The following is a 17,604-nucleotide window of genomic DNA, read 5'->3' as shown; positions in this document are numbered from 1 at the left end:
CCCTTCCCCCCCCCACGCCTTCTCTGCCGTTTCTTTTCTGACAGGACACCGGCTGTCATTCTGGGACTAAAGGTTTGCTGCTCAGCTTTTTTTTTTATCAACATGAAGAAGAAGAAAAACTGATGGAAACAGAAAACAGAAGAAAGACTCACTGCAATGTCCAACATCACAGAAGTAGATCAAATTTAATTTACCTTTGAGAAAAGTCATAGCTGCTGTGATAAACCACCTGCCTCTCTGGTCGTTTAGAGATGATGTACTTGATACAAATAGGCTCAAAATTATTCATACCTCTGGGAGTATGGACTTAAAGCCAACATATATTTTTATGATGGAAAATGACAAACATCCCCCAGAAGAGAGGCACCTCGAGAGAAACAATGTCTGTTTTTATGTATTGGTAAACATACAGAGTATTAGGGCCATACTAAGAAAATTTAAAAAATAAAAGAATACAATTACAAGAATAAACTCATATCAGAATGAAGTCATAATAAAGTGGTAATAATGCAAGAATAAAGGCATAATATTACTAGAATAAAGGAATAATATTATGACTTTATTAATATCTCAAATCACTTTACAAGCACCAAATCACACAAAAATATAAGCTCCAGTCACATAAACATTTAAATTGAGCTACATTCCAATTAAATCCTGGTAACAATGAAATGCAGACAAATAAAATTCATAAAGTGAGTTATATGCCGAGTTTAACAGGGAGTCTACCAAGAGAAGATCAAACTGGAAAGATTTCACCTCTCCTTTTAATTTTAGAAATCACACCGTAGCATTTTGGATAAGCTGGAGGGTTTTTACTGAATAATCTGTGCTTCCTAGTAAGAAAGAATTAGTGGAGACTGGACTAGAAGTAACAAATGCATGGAATAACTTTTCTGCCTCACTCTGGGACAAGATGTTTCCAACTTTCACAATGTTCTGGAGGTGAAGAAATGGCTTAGAAAGTTTATTTTAAAAAATGTAATTTATTGAAGAACAGAAAAACTACACTTTAATGTTTAATTAGAAAAAGCCTTAACATCGTAAAAGAATCTCCAATTAGAAATAGTTCTTGAAGTTAGCTTCCAAACCAATAAACAGAGGTTTTTCAAAGCTCATATGAAACAAAGGCAACACAATTTGTAATAAATGTGAGACGTAAAGCTAAAAAGAGGAAACAGTTTTAGATCTGAATAAAATATAGACGACAAAAAAAGAAAGTTATGGTTATTTAGAAAAACTATTTTGAAAACAATAAAAATACAAACCTTTACATTTAGGAGAAAAATACAATCTCTATACAAACAATATCAAAAGTGGACAAAAATCAGGCAAACAAACAAGCCTCTGCTCTGTATATAAAAAATTGTGTAAATATTCATGAATGTGGGTGATGTTCGGTATTCTTCCTCTCCGACTCTGCAGCAATGGGCCACAGGCCCATGTCCTGTAAGAGTTCTTCCTCTAGTATCAGGTCATCGCTGTACTCTGTTAAGTCCAGACGCTGGATTTCCTTTGGGGGCGTTTCTGGTTTTTCAGGTTCCTGGAGACACAGAAAGATTTGAAATGCAGTCAATCAAGTTTGTTTGTATAGCACATTTCAACAACTACAATCAATGCACGGCTTCAGTTATTACAGCTGGAAACCAGCGATCAGGCCCGAAATCTGGGTGTAGTGATGGACTCTGACCTGAACCTTCAGAGACACATGAAGACAGTTACAAAGTCGGCCTTCTGTCTGTCACCTGAAGAATAAAATTTGATTGATTGAGTCACATCAATCAATCACATCAATTAATGTAGTTTGTCTGACTACAGTCAGACAAACTACATTAATTGACTACAGTTTGTCTGACTACAGTCAGACAAACTGACTGTAGCCCTGTAGAGGGCTACAGTCAGACAAACTACAGTTTGATTAAAGCGTACCATGTGTGGCTGGGTGTGAATGCACCCTTAGATTTCAATTTACTGCAGAACTTTTATGCTAATTATCAAATAAAACTCAGGTCCTCAGGTCCTAGTAGAAAACCAAACTATTCTACTAGTACGTTTCCTTCCTTTCTCTCCAAATGTGCACATAATGATAAAAAAAAAAACATCTCAAGAAGCAGTAAAGATGGAGGTTAACTCGCAGCTCTCCTTTGGTAGAGAAACAAACATTACCTGCCTTCATACTGCAGCTGCTATCCAGTCTGATATGGAAACACTTAGCCCTGAATAGATTTAGCCTATATACTTAGCAAAGAGCTTGCCAGACACTGCCTGGCAACACGTGCACTATCAGTATCAAATAACATGAAGGATGAATTAAACATGAGGCCAGGAAAAAAGAAGAGACACTGATAAACACACAAAGAGGGCCAGGCTGCTGCCTCTTTTTTCAGAGTATACATAAACTGACAAATGTTTTATTTGACTTAAACACATTTAAATGTTGCTCAAAAATGTTGCTGGACAGCAGCTTGGAATCTTAAATAACTGTACAATATGCTTTTTAAAACAGCTAAAAATGTAAACTTGTTAGCAGCTTCACTTGAACAGATTTATTTCTGCATCTTCTTTACCTTCTTTGTTCAGATTTCTAACATGTCTTACCATTTTCTGTTTCAACTTCATTTCTTCCTCCTCCTTTTTCTGTTTAGTCCAGTTTTCTTCTCTCTTTAAATAGTCCTTCAAACTCTCTGCTTCAAGATCGAAGTATCTCTTCATGCTTAAATCCTGCAAATAACCCAGAAAATCAGATTTACAAATTCATACCCCTTCAATTGTTTTACATTCTTTTAAATTGTGACCACTAGCATTTTAGTGGGATTTTATGTGACAGATCAACACAAATTACAGCAAAAGTTTGAAGTTAAAGGAAAAGGACAAAATAATCCTGCCACACCCATGTTTCATGCTACTGTTTTGTGTTACTTTTCTTCCGCAGGTTTTTTTTTAAATGTAGGTCAAAGCGTTTAAGTCAGGTCTCCAACCACAGGTTCTAATTTGACATTTCTGCTGTGTTCCCAACTATAACTTGTGTCAAACATGCCTGTTAGGAAGTCTAGAACTGTGTCATCCTCTTGTGGAAAATTGAACTGTACTGTCAACTGTTCAAAGCGTAGAATATTGCTTTATACCCTAAACCTACGTTAAACTTCTTCAGAACTTTATTCCTTGATCCTTTATGATGCTGTTTGGTCACTAAAGTTCTCTGACACAACTCAGATCTTCACAGAGCAGCTGTATTTATGAGATTAAACCACACACAGGTGGACTCTATTTCCTAATTAGAGGACTGCTCAAGCAATTGGTTGCACTTGAGTTATTGATATCAGAGTAGAAGGGGCTGAGTACATGAGAATTTTGTTCTTCACACAATTTCTTTCAACTTCAAAATCATGTGGTTTTGTGTTTGTAAAAGCAAACTGTAAAAAAAAAAAAGGCAAATGGAAATGAATATTTTTGCGTGGTTATGGCTAGGGTTAGGTAAACAATAAACGGCTGAAATTAGAACATGTCATGGGCAAGGTTACTCAGACTTATTATTATAAATTGTTTGAACAAACAAACCAGTCTAGCTGTGCCGCCTCACCTCGTGCCCGAAAGGAAGATAGAGGGCCTTTGGTATTTCAAAAATACGAAGAACCCCAAGATCATCTGCAACAGCCAGGAAGTGCTGCTCGGCTGGAGGCAGAGAACAATTTAAATAAGCAGCCTGCTGACTTACTGAACACAGAGCTAAACTTTGAGAAAATAAACAAAACATGTACAGGTGTAATGTGACAACAGCTGTAGAGACAGTACTGAAAAATACCCTTAAATAGTAAATTTGCAAAAGCACATGTCAACACTGGTAGGAGCATAGGAGTGACATTCCCAGTTGTTGTGAATGGTAGCTGGGAAACACAAATTAGCTTTCATTTGATAATTTCTGTCAATTATGCCATCAATCATGCCATGGTATGTGCTGCTCAGAGCCTTCCCCTTTCTCTTTGCTACACTACAGCTTCTCCCTGTCAGCAGAGCATGTTTTGAAAGCTCAAGCGTGCACACGAGCATGATTGACAGCTCTAAGGCCCTCCTCCTGGTTCTGATTGGTTGTTTTTGAATGGGAGCGGTGCATTTCTTCAGACAGCAACAGCAGCACAGGGAGGAGGTGGACGAGCTTAAATGTTTCTGAGATTATCTGTCTCATATTATACTGTCATGTGTCAGTTTTAACAAATTCGTAAAAAAAAAAAAAAAAACATTTTTTGTTTTTAAATAAAAGTCACATATACAAGTTTTAATATAACCGGTAACGCATGTGTTTTCTCACCCGTGAAACTGCAGGCTTTCATGCAGGTAATCTTGCTTTTGCTGATGTGAGCGTGGAGTTGTAGTGGTTCACTGCTGTTTTTTAGCATGTCCCATATCTCAACACTGCCATCTGTTTTTCCAATGAAGAAAACAGCCGGCCGGGACAGCGACCAGCATCCCACCGTGCACTCCTGCTCAAAGTATTGCGACGCAACCAGCGGGCCGTCCTGCATGCAGCAGTTTCAGGGAAAACAGCGAATGCAACTTTATAGATTTTAACAGCAAATCTGAAGTTATTTTTTGGTAACTTGGTAAGTTATCTATATGCTCCAAAAGCCCTAGTTGTTTAGAGTAAAATGGGGAAACAAATTATTGTAGATGTGCAACATACAGTAAGTTAAATGAAGTTAAGGAGCAAATATTTTACTTGTTACACAAAACATTTTACAGAATGTTACTTTTCAAGGTGCTGCCACTGAGACATTAACTTTCCCCCCAGAGTCAATCTGTAAAGCCAATGTGACCTGAAACGGTTTGTTCTCATCGGAAAAGCCCTTTATAAATATCAAAGCCAAATATTGTTTTATAGCTTTAACCTTCTGTCTGCTTTGTTCCTTAACCTTTGTCATGTTGATGTTGTTTACTATTATTCTGGAGGTATTTTGAGAATTAATTACACAAGTCGATTCTAGCTGATAACTGGGTGACTTCTGAAGACAGTCAGATTCACTGGGTTTTATTAAGGGGTATCAGAGCAGAAATGGCATATGCTCACCACATTCTTCAGATTATAATCTCAATAAAACACACAGAGAGCTGTTCTTCTAACACAAATTTGTAAAATTTCAAGAGGTGTGAATCCTTCTGCAAGGACCTGTATATTAAATAAAAATTTCCTCCATTATTAAATAATATAACCAGTATAACCTTGTACGGTGTTTGTATGTACTCTGGGCACAAAATTTATGCCCAGTGGACTTGTTTTTAGTGTAGTTACCATGACTCCCTCTTTCCAAATGGCAAAGTTCCAGCCTCCTGTTGTCAAAAGAATGTCTTTGAAGAATGGAGATCGCTGCACTGTGTTCACCAGCCAGTGATGGGTGTTGAAACACGCGAAGGGTTTGGAACCTGCGAGCGCAGCAGCACATTGTGAGAAAAGGCATGTTTTACTTGGCACAATACTGATTGTGATTTCCAGTCTCAGTCACAATAAATGATGAAGACAAGTCAAACTTCTGCAATCCTATACATTTCCTGAGGGTTATTAAATTTAGCATGGCTGCCTAAGGACAAGGGTGATTTAAAAGGGATATGGGTGTCAGATTTATTGTTATGAAACTGAAAAACAAAAGTTTAACAGTTCAGTTTATTGTGATGAATGTCTTGGTTTGATAAGAAAGTGCTTACAGATGGTAAAGCATATATTGTTTAGGCCCCTTTTTAAACAACCCAGAAATATGGCAGCACTCACTGTGCGGGCGCCCAGAGTCGTCGCTTTCCATTTTCCAGTCTGAGTAAATGATCTCTCCGTTCTGGCAGTGAAAACAAGACACGTTATATGAGATTCATCACAGAATATACCAAACCTACACATACCTGACGGTTTCTTAACCATTCAAAGCCAATGTTCTGTCATCATCTTAGCTTTAAAAAAAAACTTCAGCAATTTTACAAAACATTGTAACGTAAACTGAAGGGAGGGAAAAACTGAAAAAGTGCTGTTGTGGGTTTGGTTTTTGAAGTTTCAACAATTTGAAGTTTTACCTCTGTCCCAACAAAAAACTTGGTGTTGATGCTGTCCATCTCCCTCAGCTTTTCAGATGCAGGTAGCATGAGTTGGCTGTAGTCCGGAAAGACCTCCGTCCCTTTAATGTCTTTATCTGTTTCTGAGAGGGAAAACAAGGTTAAAGTGTGAATCATAATTCTACCAACTAAGAGAGATGGCTTAGAAAAAACACAGAAAGAAGAGGAATAGTTTGAGACAGCGGTTTATGCTTAATGTAAGGAAATGAAGATCGGATTGATGCCGTCTGCACAGTACTCTCACCATTAACGATATGATGGGAAGACGAAAGGAGGGAAGAAAAGGAGAGGTGTGTCTGGTGAATGGGGTAGGAAAAGGATGAGAGGAATGAGAAAAAAAACTGGGAAAGACGGTTCTATAAAGAAAAGGGACTAGCTAGGGGAGGATACAACCAAATGTTTTTATTAAGGAAAAAAGTTATCCAAAGCAGCCTTCCCTCCATTCACTTTAATCATCATGAGAGTAAAACTAACTAACTCTGAGCAACTTTTTTAAACCACTATCTGGCCAAAGCAGTGAGATTTTTGATGACCTTACTGGTCAGAAACGTCAGAGTCGCTCAAGCCAGAAAATCAGCTTGTTTTGCCCAGCAGCTGATTTCTCAGCACATTTCTGTTCCACATTTTCTGAATTCATTTCTCCATTTAAAAACGTGTGAAGAAAACAGTAAGACTATGTTGCACCGCGGCAGAAATCGATCCAGTGCTTCCCAAGGACATGGCTGTCTACCTGTTACACGGTGACCGTGAAGCCTGCTGACCATAACGTGGTGTGGAAAATCATGCAAAGTAAATCTGTTGTGCTAGAAATGACTGTTAAATGGCTCCACTTTCAGAAACAGCAGTGGTAGCAAAATGATGAACACTGGAGTCAATACAAAGACTTACCTTGTCAGTAAGATAGGAAAACTCCTTAAGCTGAACCAAAATATTCATCATATTCATTAAAATCTTAATTGGTGAGTGCTTGGGTTAAGTGAAAAAAAGATGACCTTGCAGCAAATTAATTCCCCAACCAGCCAGCTACCAAAGTGGTGTTTATGGAGCCGGACCTCCAGACAGACAAAGACACGTCTCTTCTTGACCAGCATGGACACATTCAACCTTCCTCAAGCTTTCTGAGCAAGATATTACAAAGAGCTGACAGTGAGCAAGGCCAGTGATTTGCTACCAGAAATTTATTTTGGAAGAAAGACTCTTAAGAGAGTGGTGGGAAACTCAAGGAAGACAGCCTCATTGTGGTCGTCAATGAAATCAACTTTTCAAACCAAAACTAAACACAATCTTTGTTAATATTATGTATTTTCCAGGCACATAATGTCGTTTTATAGCACAATCAAGTAACTATGTTTGGCTGTTATAAAATTCTATATATATCAAATATGACCTAAAAGAAGTTTCACTTCATAATTTAAAGCTCTGTCTTTTTAAAAACTCCTGCTTTTTCTGAAGCTCCGCCTTCAGGAAGTCATCACAACATGGCTCCTCTATTAATCCATAGGAGATTAAAAGACTTCTCAAAAATGCATGAAAGAATCAAAGCAACACCCCAGTTATGTTTTTGATTAGGAAAAAACATTATAACATGTAATAACGGTCAAAAAAGTAAATTTTACACAATACTGCCCCTTCAAATTGTTAAATTTGTAACATTTCTAAAATTCTATTGCAAAAGTATTAAAATTAATACAAAAATGAAATATCCCTCCTTTTGCCCTACCTGTAGGAGCGATGACATTTTCAAAGCTGAACTTCATAGGAACATATTCTCCTTTGGTATCAATCTTTGACAGTGAAACCTGACAAATGACACAAGATAAAAGATCCTTGATTCTGCATCGTTCTATTACCTTTCATATTTCAAATCCTTATGGGATAGAATGCATATTAAAATTAGCTTAGGTTCTAGACATATCACAAATTCCCAAAGCTAAATTACTCTGAACAATGGTTTCCATGTCCTGTCAAGGTGTTTGAAAGTTTCAGGGACGCTGCAGGTCGTCATCGGGGTCTTATGGTCGACAGCCGGCGTGCTCTCTGTAGGCGTGTTCGTAAACACAGCTGGAAGTCTCACGTCCCAAAAACGAAGAGTGCTATGGAGCAAAATGAGGCAAAAAGGTCAAACCTGGAAACGGACAAAAACTCAAAATCAGAAGTTCAAATTCAGACACACACACTGAGTTGGTGCCTTGAGTTCCTTTAAATCTGTCTTTCAAACATTTCGTGTTTTTCAAAATATGGCCTACCAGTCAGGGGAGCAGGTGATGATCTGAACCGAGACTTTCTGCTTGTTCTCCACTGGTAAGCCCAAAATAGTAACCTTATCAGAGAAAAAGTTACAAAATAAATGCATAAAAGGGAAGCTTTGTACAAATTAAGAACAATGCAAATCGTAATTATCACAATTTCATTTGAAAAACCAGGCATCCTTTTCCTCCTGTTATGCTTTCTGTTTGTCTAAAATGCTAATTCCTCAAAAAGGAAACAGATGTGTTTGACAATGTGAACAAGTTCAAGTCTATAGCAATGTAGGATGTTAATCTTTCCCCTGAGGGAACTTTGATGCTTACAATTTTTTCACCCATCTTGATGAATACAAGACGTGAAAATGATTTATGACGCTCCTCTATAGATGTGAGGAGTAGGAGCCGACAGGAGAAAAGAAACTGCAAGGCCCATGCCAATGCTTCAATAAATGTTCTTTTTTGTCATCTTGGTAGTAAGCAGTATATCCCACAGTTGACTTTGAGGATCATTCTATATCTTCTCCATAAATCTCTACATGTACTTACATAAACAATGACTCTTTAGAGTTTACATTTGGTCTACTATTTACATGAAGTATAATGCTATATTCACACAAAAAGAACACCCCTTTCTTCAAGTGGACATTTTCTAATATTAACCTTACTCTATTTAGATTAGAACGTGTCTCTCTTTCAAAGTTGCCTCTAATTCTTCAATTTTTAACTTTTCTGTACCTCGAATGTTGGCGGCAGCCACTGCACATCAGTAACTGGGGCTTTGTGGCTGCTCTCTAAGGCTGACACCGCACAGAATCGCACAATGGGAATATTCTCTTTGCTGTCGTTAAGGTCCTGAAGAGACAGCAAACACAAAAAGGCACTGCACAGTAAAATCTGACAAATCAATCAAATCAGGCAGATTGTATTCAGCACAAAAGCCATTCAAAATGCTTCAGCGGGATATCAAAAAAGTCCAGAGTTCACATTTAATCCAAATACTTGAAGAATGTGTTTTTTTTTTGTTTTGTTTTTTTTTTGCCATGATACCAATATGTATGCAAGGGAAAACAAACATTCAGCATGCAGCCTTCATAATAAAGAAACAAGTTAAACCAAAGTGATTTATCTGGTAGGCCGATAACAGATAAATGTCCATGTTCCATAGATCCAAACATCCAAATTAAGTCCTTTTAACCAGCACAACTGCTATTGTTTACTCTGCAAACAGCAGAGAGAAAAGTGATCTGATTTACCAGAACGTTATCTTGCATAAGGGGACAAACCACGGTTGTAGATGGGGAGTTGTGTAACAGCTGGCACTGTGCTGTGTTGACTCAAGAGAATTAAGAGCAAACAAAGATAGAGAAAGGGAGAAGGATGACAGGGGAGGAGTAAAGGAGAATAAAGCAGAGAGGAGAGGGATGGAGACAGCTGTTCCACTGTAGAGACCATAAAAACACACAAAGTAAATGTGGGGACCTAGTATATGTGCCTGTTTAAATACAGCAGCATCAGTGCAGTTGGCCAAAACTGACTGAGTCGGACACAATTCCCACTGCGGTGAAAAGTCTGCTCCAAACCATACAATTGAAAAGCACTGCTATCAATTACTAAGAAAATGTATGTAAATGGATTAAACTTTGGAAAAGAGTACCGGTAAATAAAAAAAATTTAAAATTTTATCTCAATATTCTGGCATTTGGCAAAGTCCAAATATATTTGTACTTACAAACTTGTCTGAACTTGTTGAATCTTTTCTACTGCTGGGTTGTGATGCCTGTATGTAGGTGACATGAGCAGAGAGGTCCCACAACAAAATCTGAAACATGAGTTAACGAACAAAATCAGTCAGTAGAACAAAATCACCTGAGAACATAACGCTTAAATGAGAATAGTATTTTATAGTGGGCTGAAGAGCAGACCTGTGTGAAGAAAGAAATCATTTTGAACTTTTCACAGTATAAGAGACAGGAAAGGTGGTACAGGAAAAAAAAAATCACCTGGCCATTTATACAGCCGCCAACAATAATATTTGGATTGGAGGGGGAGAACTGGAATGCAAGAATGTCGTCTGGGCATTCAAGGAGAAACTGCAAAAAAAATAATAATAAGAGAAAATCAAAAAGAAAACGTACTACATACAAAACATAAACACTGCATTTCACAGAAACCTGTGTGAAGTACATTGCAAAAGTATTCATATACTTTGAATTTCTCCACATTCTGTCACGTTACAGTTTAAAAGGTCAATGTACTTCACTATATGCCCATGGTAACGATGTAGGATCTGCAGAGATCCAAAGCTCAGATGAGAGAATGTGTTAACAGGAACCCACAAGTTTGGCCTTTATGGAAGAGGAGCCTGAAAACAGCCAGACAACAGAAGTCCTGTACGCAATTTGCCACATTCCAAGTAGGGAACATAGCAAACCTTCTGGTTGTCTGGTCGGATGAGATAAAAATGATATTTTTTGGAATATTTTTCTTCATCAGGGACGGGGAATGTGGTCAGAGTCTACGGAAGGATTGATGAAGCTAAACACGGGGCAATCCTGGAAGAAAACCTGCAGGGAGGCTGCAAAAGTCTTAAGACTTACCGCCAGAGCTACAACTGAACAGCTTAAATAATAGCAAATTCATGTATTAGAATGACCTAGTCAAAGTCCAGACCAGAATCTAATTGGGAACCTGTGGAAAGGTTGGAAAATAAATCATTCAGTGTTTTTGAGCTTGAGCAGTTTTCTAGAGAAGAATATGCAACGGTTCTAAGCTCCTGATGTGAAAAGCTGCAGGAATGATAAAGGAGTATGAATAGTTTTGCAAGGCAGATTCAGATATCATATGAGTTTTTATTCACTGCAGTCTTCCGTCTTGTCTGTTAATGCAAGGTTCGTCTTACAATACAACAATCCATTAGCATCAACTGCATTTCATCAGATATGCGTATAAAGTTCCACACACCCCACTTTAGCCAATGAAGCAATGGGCCACTCAAGCTCCAGAGATTTACATCACGTAGAAGTGGTATTACATTACTTTAGCTGCTCAGGTTTATTGACTGGGAGCCTATGGTCAAATCAATAGGCGCTCTCAAATTTTCCTACAGTAAACAATAGTCCTGAATGACAAAGTGCAATTCATTCCAGCTGTTTCTCCTAAAAGCTTTTCTCCAAGAGATGTGCAAGAGATTTCTTTACTTGTGTGTTGGAGGGTTTTCTTGTTTGCTTGTCACACCTGGGGATTAGAGGGGTCAGAGAAGCTGTAGAAGACAATGAGCGGAGGACTGGAGGCCGTCTCTGCAGGCTCCCTGTGTCTTTTTGTCAGGGCCACAGCAACTACACCTGCAGCACACACACACACACACACACACACACACACACACACACGCAAAACACACAAATAATTATGTTTTCAACTATCAACATAATTAAAGCTCATCTCTGCATTACTTTTCTGTTCTTGATGGGAAAACAAAAGCTTAACTGCTTTAAAATGTTGCACTTTACCGTGTATTGTAGGGTGCCAGTTGAGGCAACTAATTGTTTTGTTTTTAGCGAACTTCTGATCTGTGAAGACCTGATGGAGCACCAGAGTATCAGACACCTGCCCTGACCAGTCACAGATTTCAATCCCGGTCGCCAGGGACCTCCAGTCATCCAGAAACACGTTTATGATCTCCTCCTGCTGCAGGGCAAACAACATCCTAAAACCAAAAAGCAATACAGCTGACTGTGATAACAGGCAATCTTATGCGAAGTCACTGTAATGGGTGGGAGTTTTATATTTTCTCAAATGTAGTTGAGTCTGATTTGATGGGAAAACAACCATTCAAAACCATTTATTTTTACCTGGGAATCTGTCTCCCACAAAAATCTCTCAGGTTCTGTTCTTTAAGAATCATTTCTTTTTCCTTGGTGCTGAACTCTCTTGGTTCATACTGAGTGAACGTGTCCTTTGGAACCATCCTGCAAGGAAAACAATGTTAATAAGAAATATGTACGTTGTTGTTCCAGGTAGACTTCTTTCAATCTGTTTCCGACTGAAAGGCCAGAACCTTTCAGTCTTTTTGTGCTGATTAAATGTTTTAAGCACAAAGGTTCATCATTATACCTCATTGTCTGGCAACCGTTGGTCTGCAGCATGGGAACAGCCTGCACTCCGCAATCACTCATCAGTTTCTTGATCTTGAATTTACTGTCTTCATAAGAAGTACACTCCAAGTGGCTGTCCTTTGACTCTGCACAGTCGCGGTCTGAAAAACAGACCTCTGACTGACCTTCCCGGTCCAGTCTTAATTTGAGCCTCAGCTGACGAGGACAAGAAGACAAAATCAATACAACAGCAGCAGCAAATGTATTTTCATTTAACTTTACTCTGCATTACTATTGTGGTATGCCTTTTCTCTCGTCTCCTTGACAGGTTCTTCTATTTCCTTCTCACTACCAAGAGGAATCCAAAGTTTTGGTCTTTTTTCGGACTCAAGCAGCTCTTCAGCCTCTGGGGTCTGGATGACAGAGACAGAAGGAGATTGGGTTATGGAGTTGAAAATAAATGTTTTATAAAATTCATTAACTCTTTCTGTAGTAGTAGATTTTGAGTGACAAAGTTTTGGAAATTAAAGTTGAAGCTCTTAAGAGTTTATGCTAAATTACCCAATACACCAAAAATATATCACATATGGAACATCTTTGTTATATAATGGCAGAAATTGATGTTTTTGATCATATTTTGTGAAACTAATAACATAATAAAACTGAAGTCTCACTTTCAGGATTCGTTCCTTGCTTTCTGGTGTCAGAACCAAGTAGAAACACTGGCCGTAAGTGAGGTTTGAATCAAAAACCAACAGCATCTCTTCCTCTGGGTAATCCTGTGGGAAAACAATGACACCAAGTTCTCACTAAGACATCTATGAAATGTAGGAGTTATATCCTAAACATGAAAAAGAAAATCACGCCTGATGAGACTGCGTCAGCCGCTAACGAGGCGCTAACGTCTAATAAGAGTAAAGTGGTAAAAGGGATTCTGGCAAAATATGAGTGAGCTTCAACCAGCTCCTTTTGCTCACACAGTCCTTGTTTTATGACCCATGTGTTGTTGTAGCAGCTCAGTTTGTTTGTTTATTTGTCTGGATGAATCTTACAAGCACAGCGTGTTTCACTGGGCTGAAATCAGAAATGGCAGCTCTCGTCTTCATGTCGTCGATGATGTCGTCTTTCTTGAGCAGTTTGAAGGGGTGCTTCTCTGTGACGTCTTCATCAATACGGCAGTTGAAGAGCTCCTGGGTGGCAGACGTCAGGACCAGGGGGAAGATGTCGTCAGGGTGATCTTGAGGAGAAAATTCAGAATCATTTTTTTTAAATCTTATTCTCTTGAAAGTTTGTTGTTCACAAACCTGTAATACAATTGAAAACAATCCAAGTGAGAGGAATGAAACTAAATTGATGTAGAAAAGGAACATGAAGATTTTCTTTCATCTTAAAGCATATAAACTGAGCATATCTAAAATTCAGATACATTTTCACAAAGATAAATATTTCAAAAATTTAATTTCTGTGCCTTCTTTTTTGTATTATAAACTTGATATTGAAAATCCACACTCATATGATCTCTTAGTTCAGATTACATGAAATGAGTTAAACTGGGATTACAATGTCTAGAGGGCTGGAGTTTCCTTTTTCTTTTTCTTGAGCATTCACCAAAAGTTGTGTTCTGTGGAAACAATGTGCAGAATGGTGTGAGCCTGGCCTACACACTTTTCCAAAATGAGCCATTGTCTGGAGAAAGTGAGAACGATTTCCTGATCTGCTAATTCCAAAAAAGTGCAAAACAAAACCCAAAAGAACGAGCTCTGTTTCTTTGTTTTCTTCACGTGCTGAGGAAGTCTTTTCTCCACAGAAATCAGAATCACCTACATACAAGTCAGTCCTAAAAAAACACAAGGGCTCTGTTTTCATCTATTAAGTGATGATGATGATGGCCAACTTTGAAATTTCATACAAAGAAGATTCAGCTCCAAAAACCTGGACACCTGCAATGAAGAACAAACTTTGGCAGAGTGACAAAGTGAAAGATTGCTCACCTACTGACTTTTTCAGAGCATGTCAGTTCATCTGTTACCAAGTCAGAGCAACATGACAGATAAGTCAGAAATTATAAATAAGACGTGACTGAAAATGGCAATAAAATATGGAGATTAAAAGCAAATAAAGCTTTTGTTCTCATGGTGTAAAATACACAAAGGAACATTTTTCCCTCATGCTTCATATCAGAAACACATTTCGTGCACCTGCCCCTCCTCGAACATCACAGGCTAGCAACAACCATTGTTTAGCTGGCTTATTGCTGCTAAACACTGTCACCTGTAATAATACTGTTACTTTATATTAACATACTGCTGAATGACTACTGGAAGACTTTTTTAGCTGTTGTGATTGTTTTATTTTACACTTTAGACATCTTTGTATACTCCTCCATATCTCAGCTGTGTCTCAGTCCAGGGAACACAAAAGTAAACAGGACTCTGCATAATAACAGTTTTCCTCCTCCTTGTGGTCTCTCTCTTCAAAGTCTTTCCACAAGGTTGCTGAGAGGACGGGGGGAATGCTTAAGTAAAGCTGGAGTAACCACTTCCCAGCTGGGCGTGTCACTTAGGCTTCACACCACTTAGGCTTCGTGCCAAATCATTGTAGTGGAAACTCACACCCCTCATTTCACAAAGATATGTGACAGCCATGGCATTTGTGTTCACAGAGAATATTTGTTTAGGAGAAGAAAAAAAAAACAGAGTATGATGTACAATGTTTCTTCCCCCCAGAGTACAATTAAATTGCATTTGTTGTCTGCTGCTGAAAATTATTCTAAATTAGGCCTCTCTTTTCTTGCTTAATTCACTGAAGGCTTGCCAGCACACAATGTTCTCTCTCTTTATATCACTCTCTATGTTTCTCTGGAATCATAACCTGAGTTTAAGCATTTCTATTGGTTTTAAGTGACCTAGAGTGTGTTGGAAATGGTTTATTATTAATGACATTTTCTTAAACTTTGTCAGATTAGAATCGTTAACTGTATTATTGGGATTTCATGGGACACTACTTGAAAATCATAGCTCATAATTGTGAAGTGGTAGAATTAGTTTTCAACAAATTTTAAACTGTGGCTTCTTTCTACATTTATTGCCCTATTGTTAATTCTTTTGTAGCTTTATTTTCTTCCAGGATTTTTCCATCCATCCTCCCAATCGACTCTGACCTTCTTCTCTGTTGCTGCTGAGAAAAAGGATGATGGTAGCAGAAGATAAAGTTCAAGGACTTTGGTTGCTTTTACAAGGCACATTGCTTGGAGTAAACAAAAGAAGGCCTGTATTATAGTTGATCAGAGGATCTTTTTTTAATTCACAACTAAAAGTTAGAGCATGAAAGATTAACCACTGACTTTTGGGTTAAGACTCGGGTTTAGGTGAAGTGGAAAGGTAAAGTTAAGGCTTGGCTAAGTCCCTGAGGAATGTGTGAAAGGCTTGAAAAGCAAATCAGTGTAGATCTGTTCCTGAGAAAGAGAAATGGAATTTGGTAAAAACTGATTTTAAGGAAAAACAGAAATGGACAAAATGAAATATAGCATAATAATAAAAACAGTTGATAATTTATTTAGGTAAATAAAAAGCTTGATTTCAAGGATGAATGTGAGACTAAAATAAGAGGGACCCAAAGCTGAGTATGTCCAGAGGCTACGCAATAGTACGCACATCACATTGTAGATTGTGTGAGGCCTCAAGGCACATCAAATTATCTTAAATGAACTGGAAAAATGGAAAAAAAAAGAAAAAAACCTCTCAAGAGTGTTTTGCCTGAATTCCAAAGAAAAGCCACACCATCAGATGTGTCAAGAGACCGATTCTTTAATAAAAAATAAAAGATAACAAATGTTTCGTGAGTTTAATATGAAGTGTGTTTTCCAAACTTCAATACAGATGTAATGAAATTGCATCTGGCTTTTTAGTTTGTTTCTTTTGCTGCAAAAATAACAAGCATACCAAATTTCTCTTACATGAACTTGCACGTGTAGAAGACCGACTGGTCCTGCCTGAAATGGAAATAATTCCGTCCATTAGAGATTTTAAAAGAGCAAACATACATATAGTTATATTTAAAAAAAATACATAATGCCTTCTGATTTAGTGCCTTGTAACAACATGAATAAGTAGGTATTCAATATCATCATTATCTAATTAAACCCTCACCTTTCCCTTTGCCTTTCCCTCTTCCTTTACTTGGTGATCTTTTTGCCTTGGGACCCATTCTTCTTCTTTGGATCAACACGTTCACTGAGGATAAAGTGGCATCTATCCAAAAGAGACAGAGACTCAATCAACCATTTTAAAATTCACTGTTTGTAACTGGAACTAGACTTCAGTCAGCGGGATTATGAACAAAATCAGTGCATATGCTGACATCTTGTGGAGAAAACATGAATTACAATGAATTTAAGTTTCTCAGGGTCAATTAAAGTAATGTATGAATAAAGTACATCAAGGTTCCTTTAAGGTTTATTGGTAAGAACATTGTAGTGTACTAAAATAAGTATTTTCAAACAGGCAATAAATGAATACATGTTCTTTCTGTAATAAGAAATAATAGTTAAACAAGGAGTCAGAGGCCTGAAAATGCAAGTCAGTAGCCTATAGTTTTACAACCAGAATAAAGATTTTATGAATCGATTGATAAAATCTTAGTTTTTCTTTCAGGATTCTCTGTTTTGTATACAATTCTGCTTAGGTCTCACCACCGTGTTTAAAATGAACACCAATGAATTACTGTGTGGTTACTTTTAATAAATACGGAATTAAAGCTGCTTTTTGCTAACAAACATTTGCAACCAAAGAAAAGCACATAGTTTGAGGCAAAGTATTAAACTGTTTTGCTCTCCAGGGCACTACAGTAGCAATTTACCTCAGGTTTTGGAGACATACCGTTTGGATTGTTTTGCCCCCCAAAACTGCCGTGACCTACCTTGAATACATTATCTTTAGCTGCTGATGCTACGGTGATAAAAATACATAGATTAAGTCCAGATTATATACAAATAAATAACTCTTACCGGAAGTTTAAGCCATATATTGAACTCCTTTATCGCTAAAACTAACTGCTCGTCAGTTGTGGACTGTTTGGTTGCCAAGGGTTACAAAAGAGGGCGGGGAAAATCATTGACAGAGTGCTGTACAAGCCAATCAAGTCCCAGTTTTACAGTGACGTCAAAACAATGTTATAAA

At 37.8% G+C, this 17,604-nt stretch overlaps 1 protein-coding gene across 2 annotated transcripts; it reads right to left on the bottom strand.

Moving 5' to 3' along the window:
• Positions 1-971: 971 nt before the first annotated feature.
• dnai3 (dynein axonemal intermediate chain 3) lies at positions 972-17,512 on the bottom strand. 2 transcript variants are annotated; one of them, XM_016670789.1, is made up of 23 exons: positions 17,433-17,512; positions 16,576-16,659; positions 16,383-16,418; positions 13,480-13,664; positions 13,102-13,206; positions 12,733-12,840; positions 12,447-12,643; positions 12,185-12,301; positions 11,843-12,039; positions 11,571-11,677; positions 10,337-10,426; positions 10,066-10,155; positions 9,072-9,188; positions 8,337-8,410; positions 8,030-8,183; positions 7,811-7,889; positions 6,052-6,161; positions 5,759-5,819; positions 5,285-5,415; positions 4,307-4,514; positions 3,581-3,672; positions 2,599-2,721; positions 972-1,543 (listed from the first exon to the last, which is right to left on the bottom strand). In XM_016670789.1, the coding sequence occupies exons 2-23, from the start codon at positions 16,631-16,633 to the stop codon at positions 1,379-1,381; spliced, it is 2,604 nt and encodes an 867-aa protein (XP_016526275.1). In that variant the 5' UTR covers positions 16,634-16,659; positions 17,433-17,512; the 3' UTR covers positions 972-1,378. The 2 variants fall into 2 exon arrangements, with proteins under 2 accessions (XP_016526275.1, XP_016526274.1); XM_016670788.1 differs by having other exon boundaries at positions 6,052-6,167; positions 16,576-16,677; positions 17,433-17,496.
• Between the last annotated feature and the right edge of the window lie 92 nt (positions 17,513-17,604).

This window comes from Poecilia formosa, unplaced genomic scaffold (assembly GCF_000485575.1).
Source record: "Poecilia formosa unplaced genomic scaffold, Poecilia_formosa-5.1.2 Scaffold38, whole genome shotgun sequence".
Classification (NCBI taxonomy): Eukaryota; Metazoa; Chordata; class Actinopteri; order Cyprinodontiformes; family Poeciliidae; genus Poecilia; species Poecilia formosa.
Note: the sequence above shows the minus strand (reverse complement) of the source record. Positions and strands in the feature narration are given on the sequence as shown.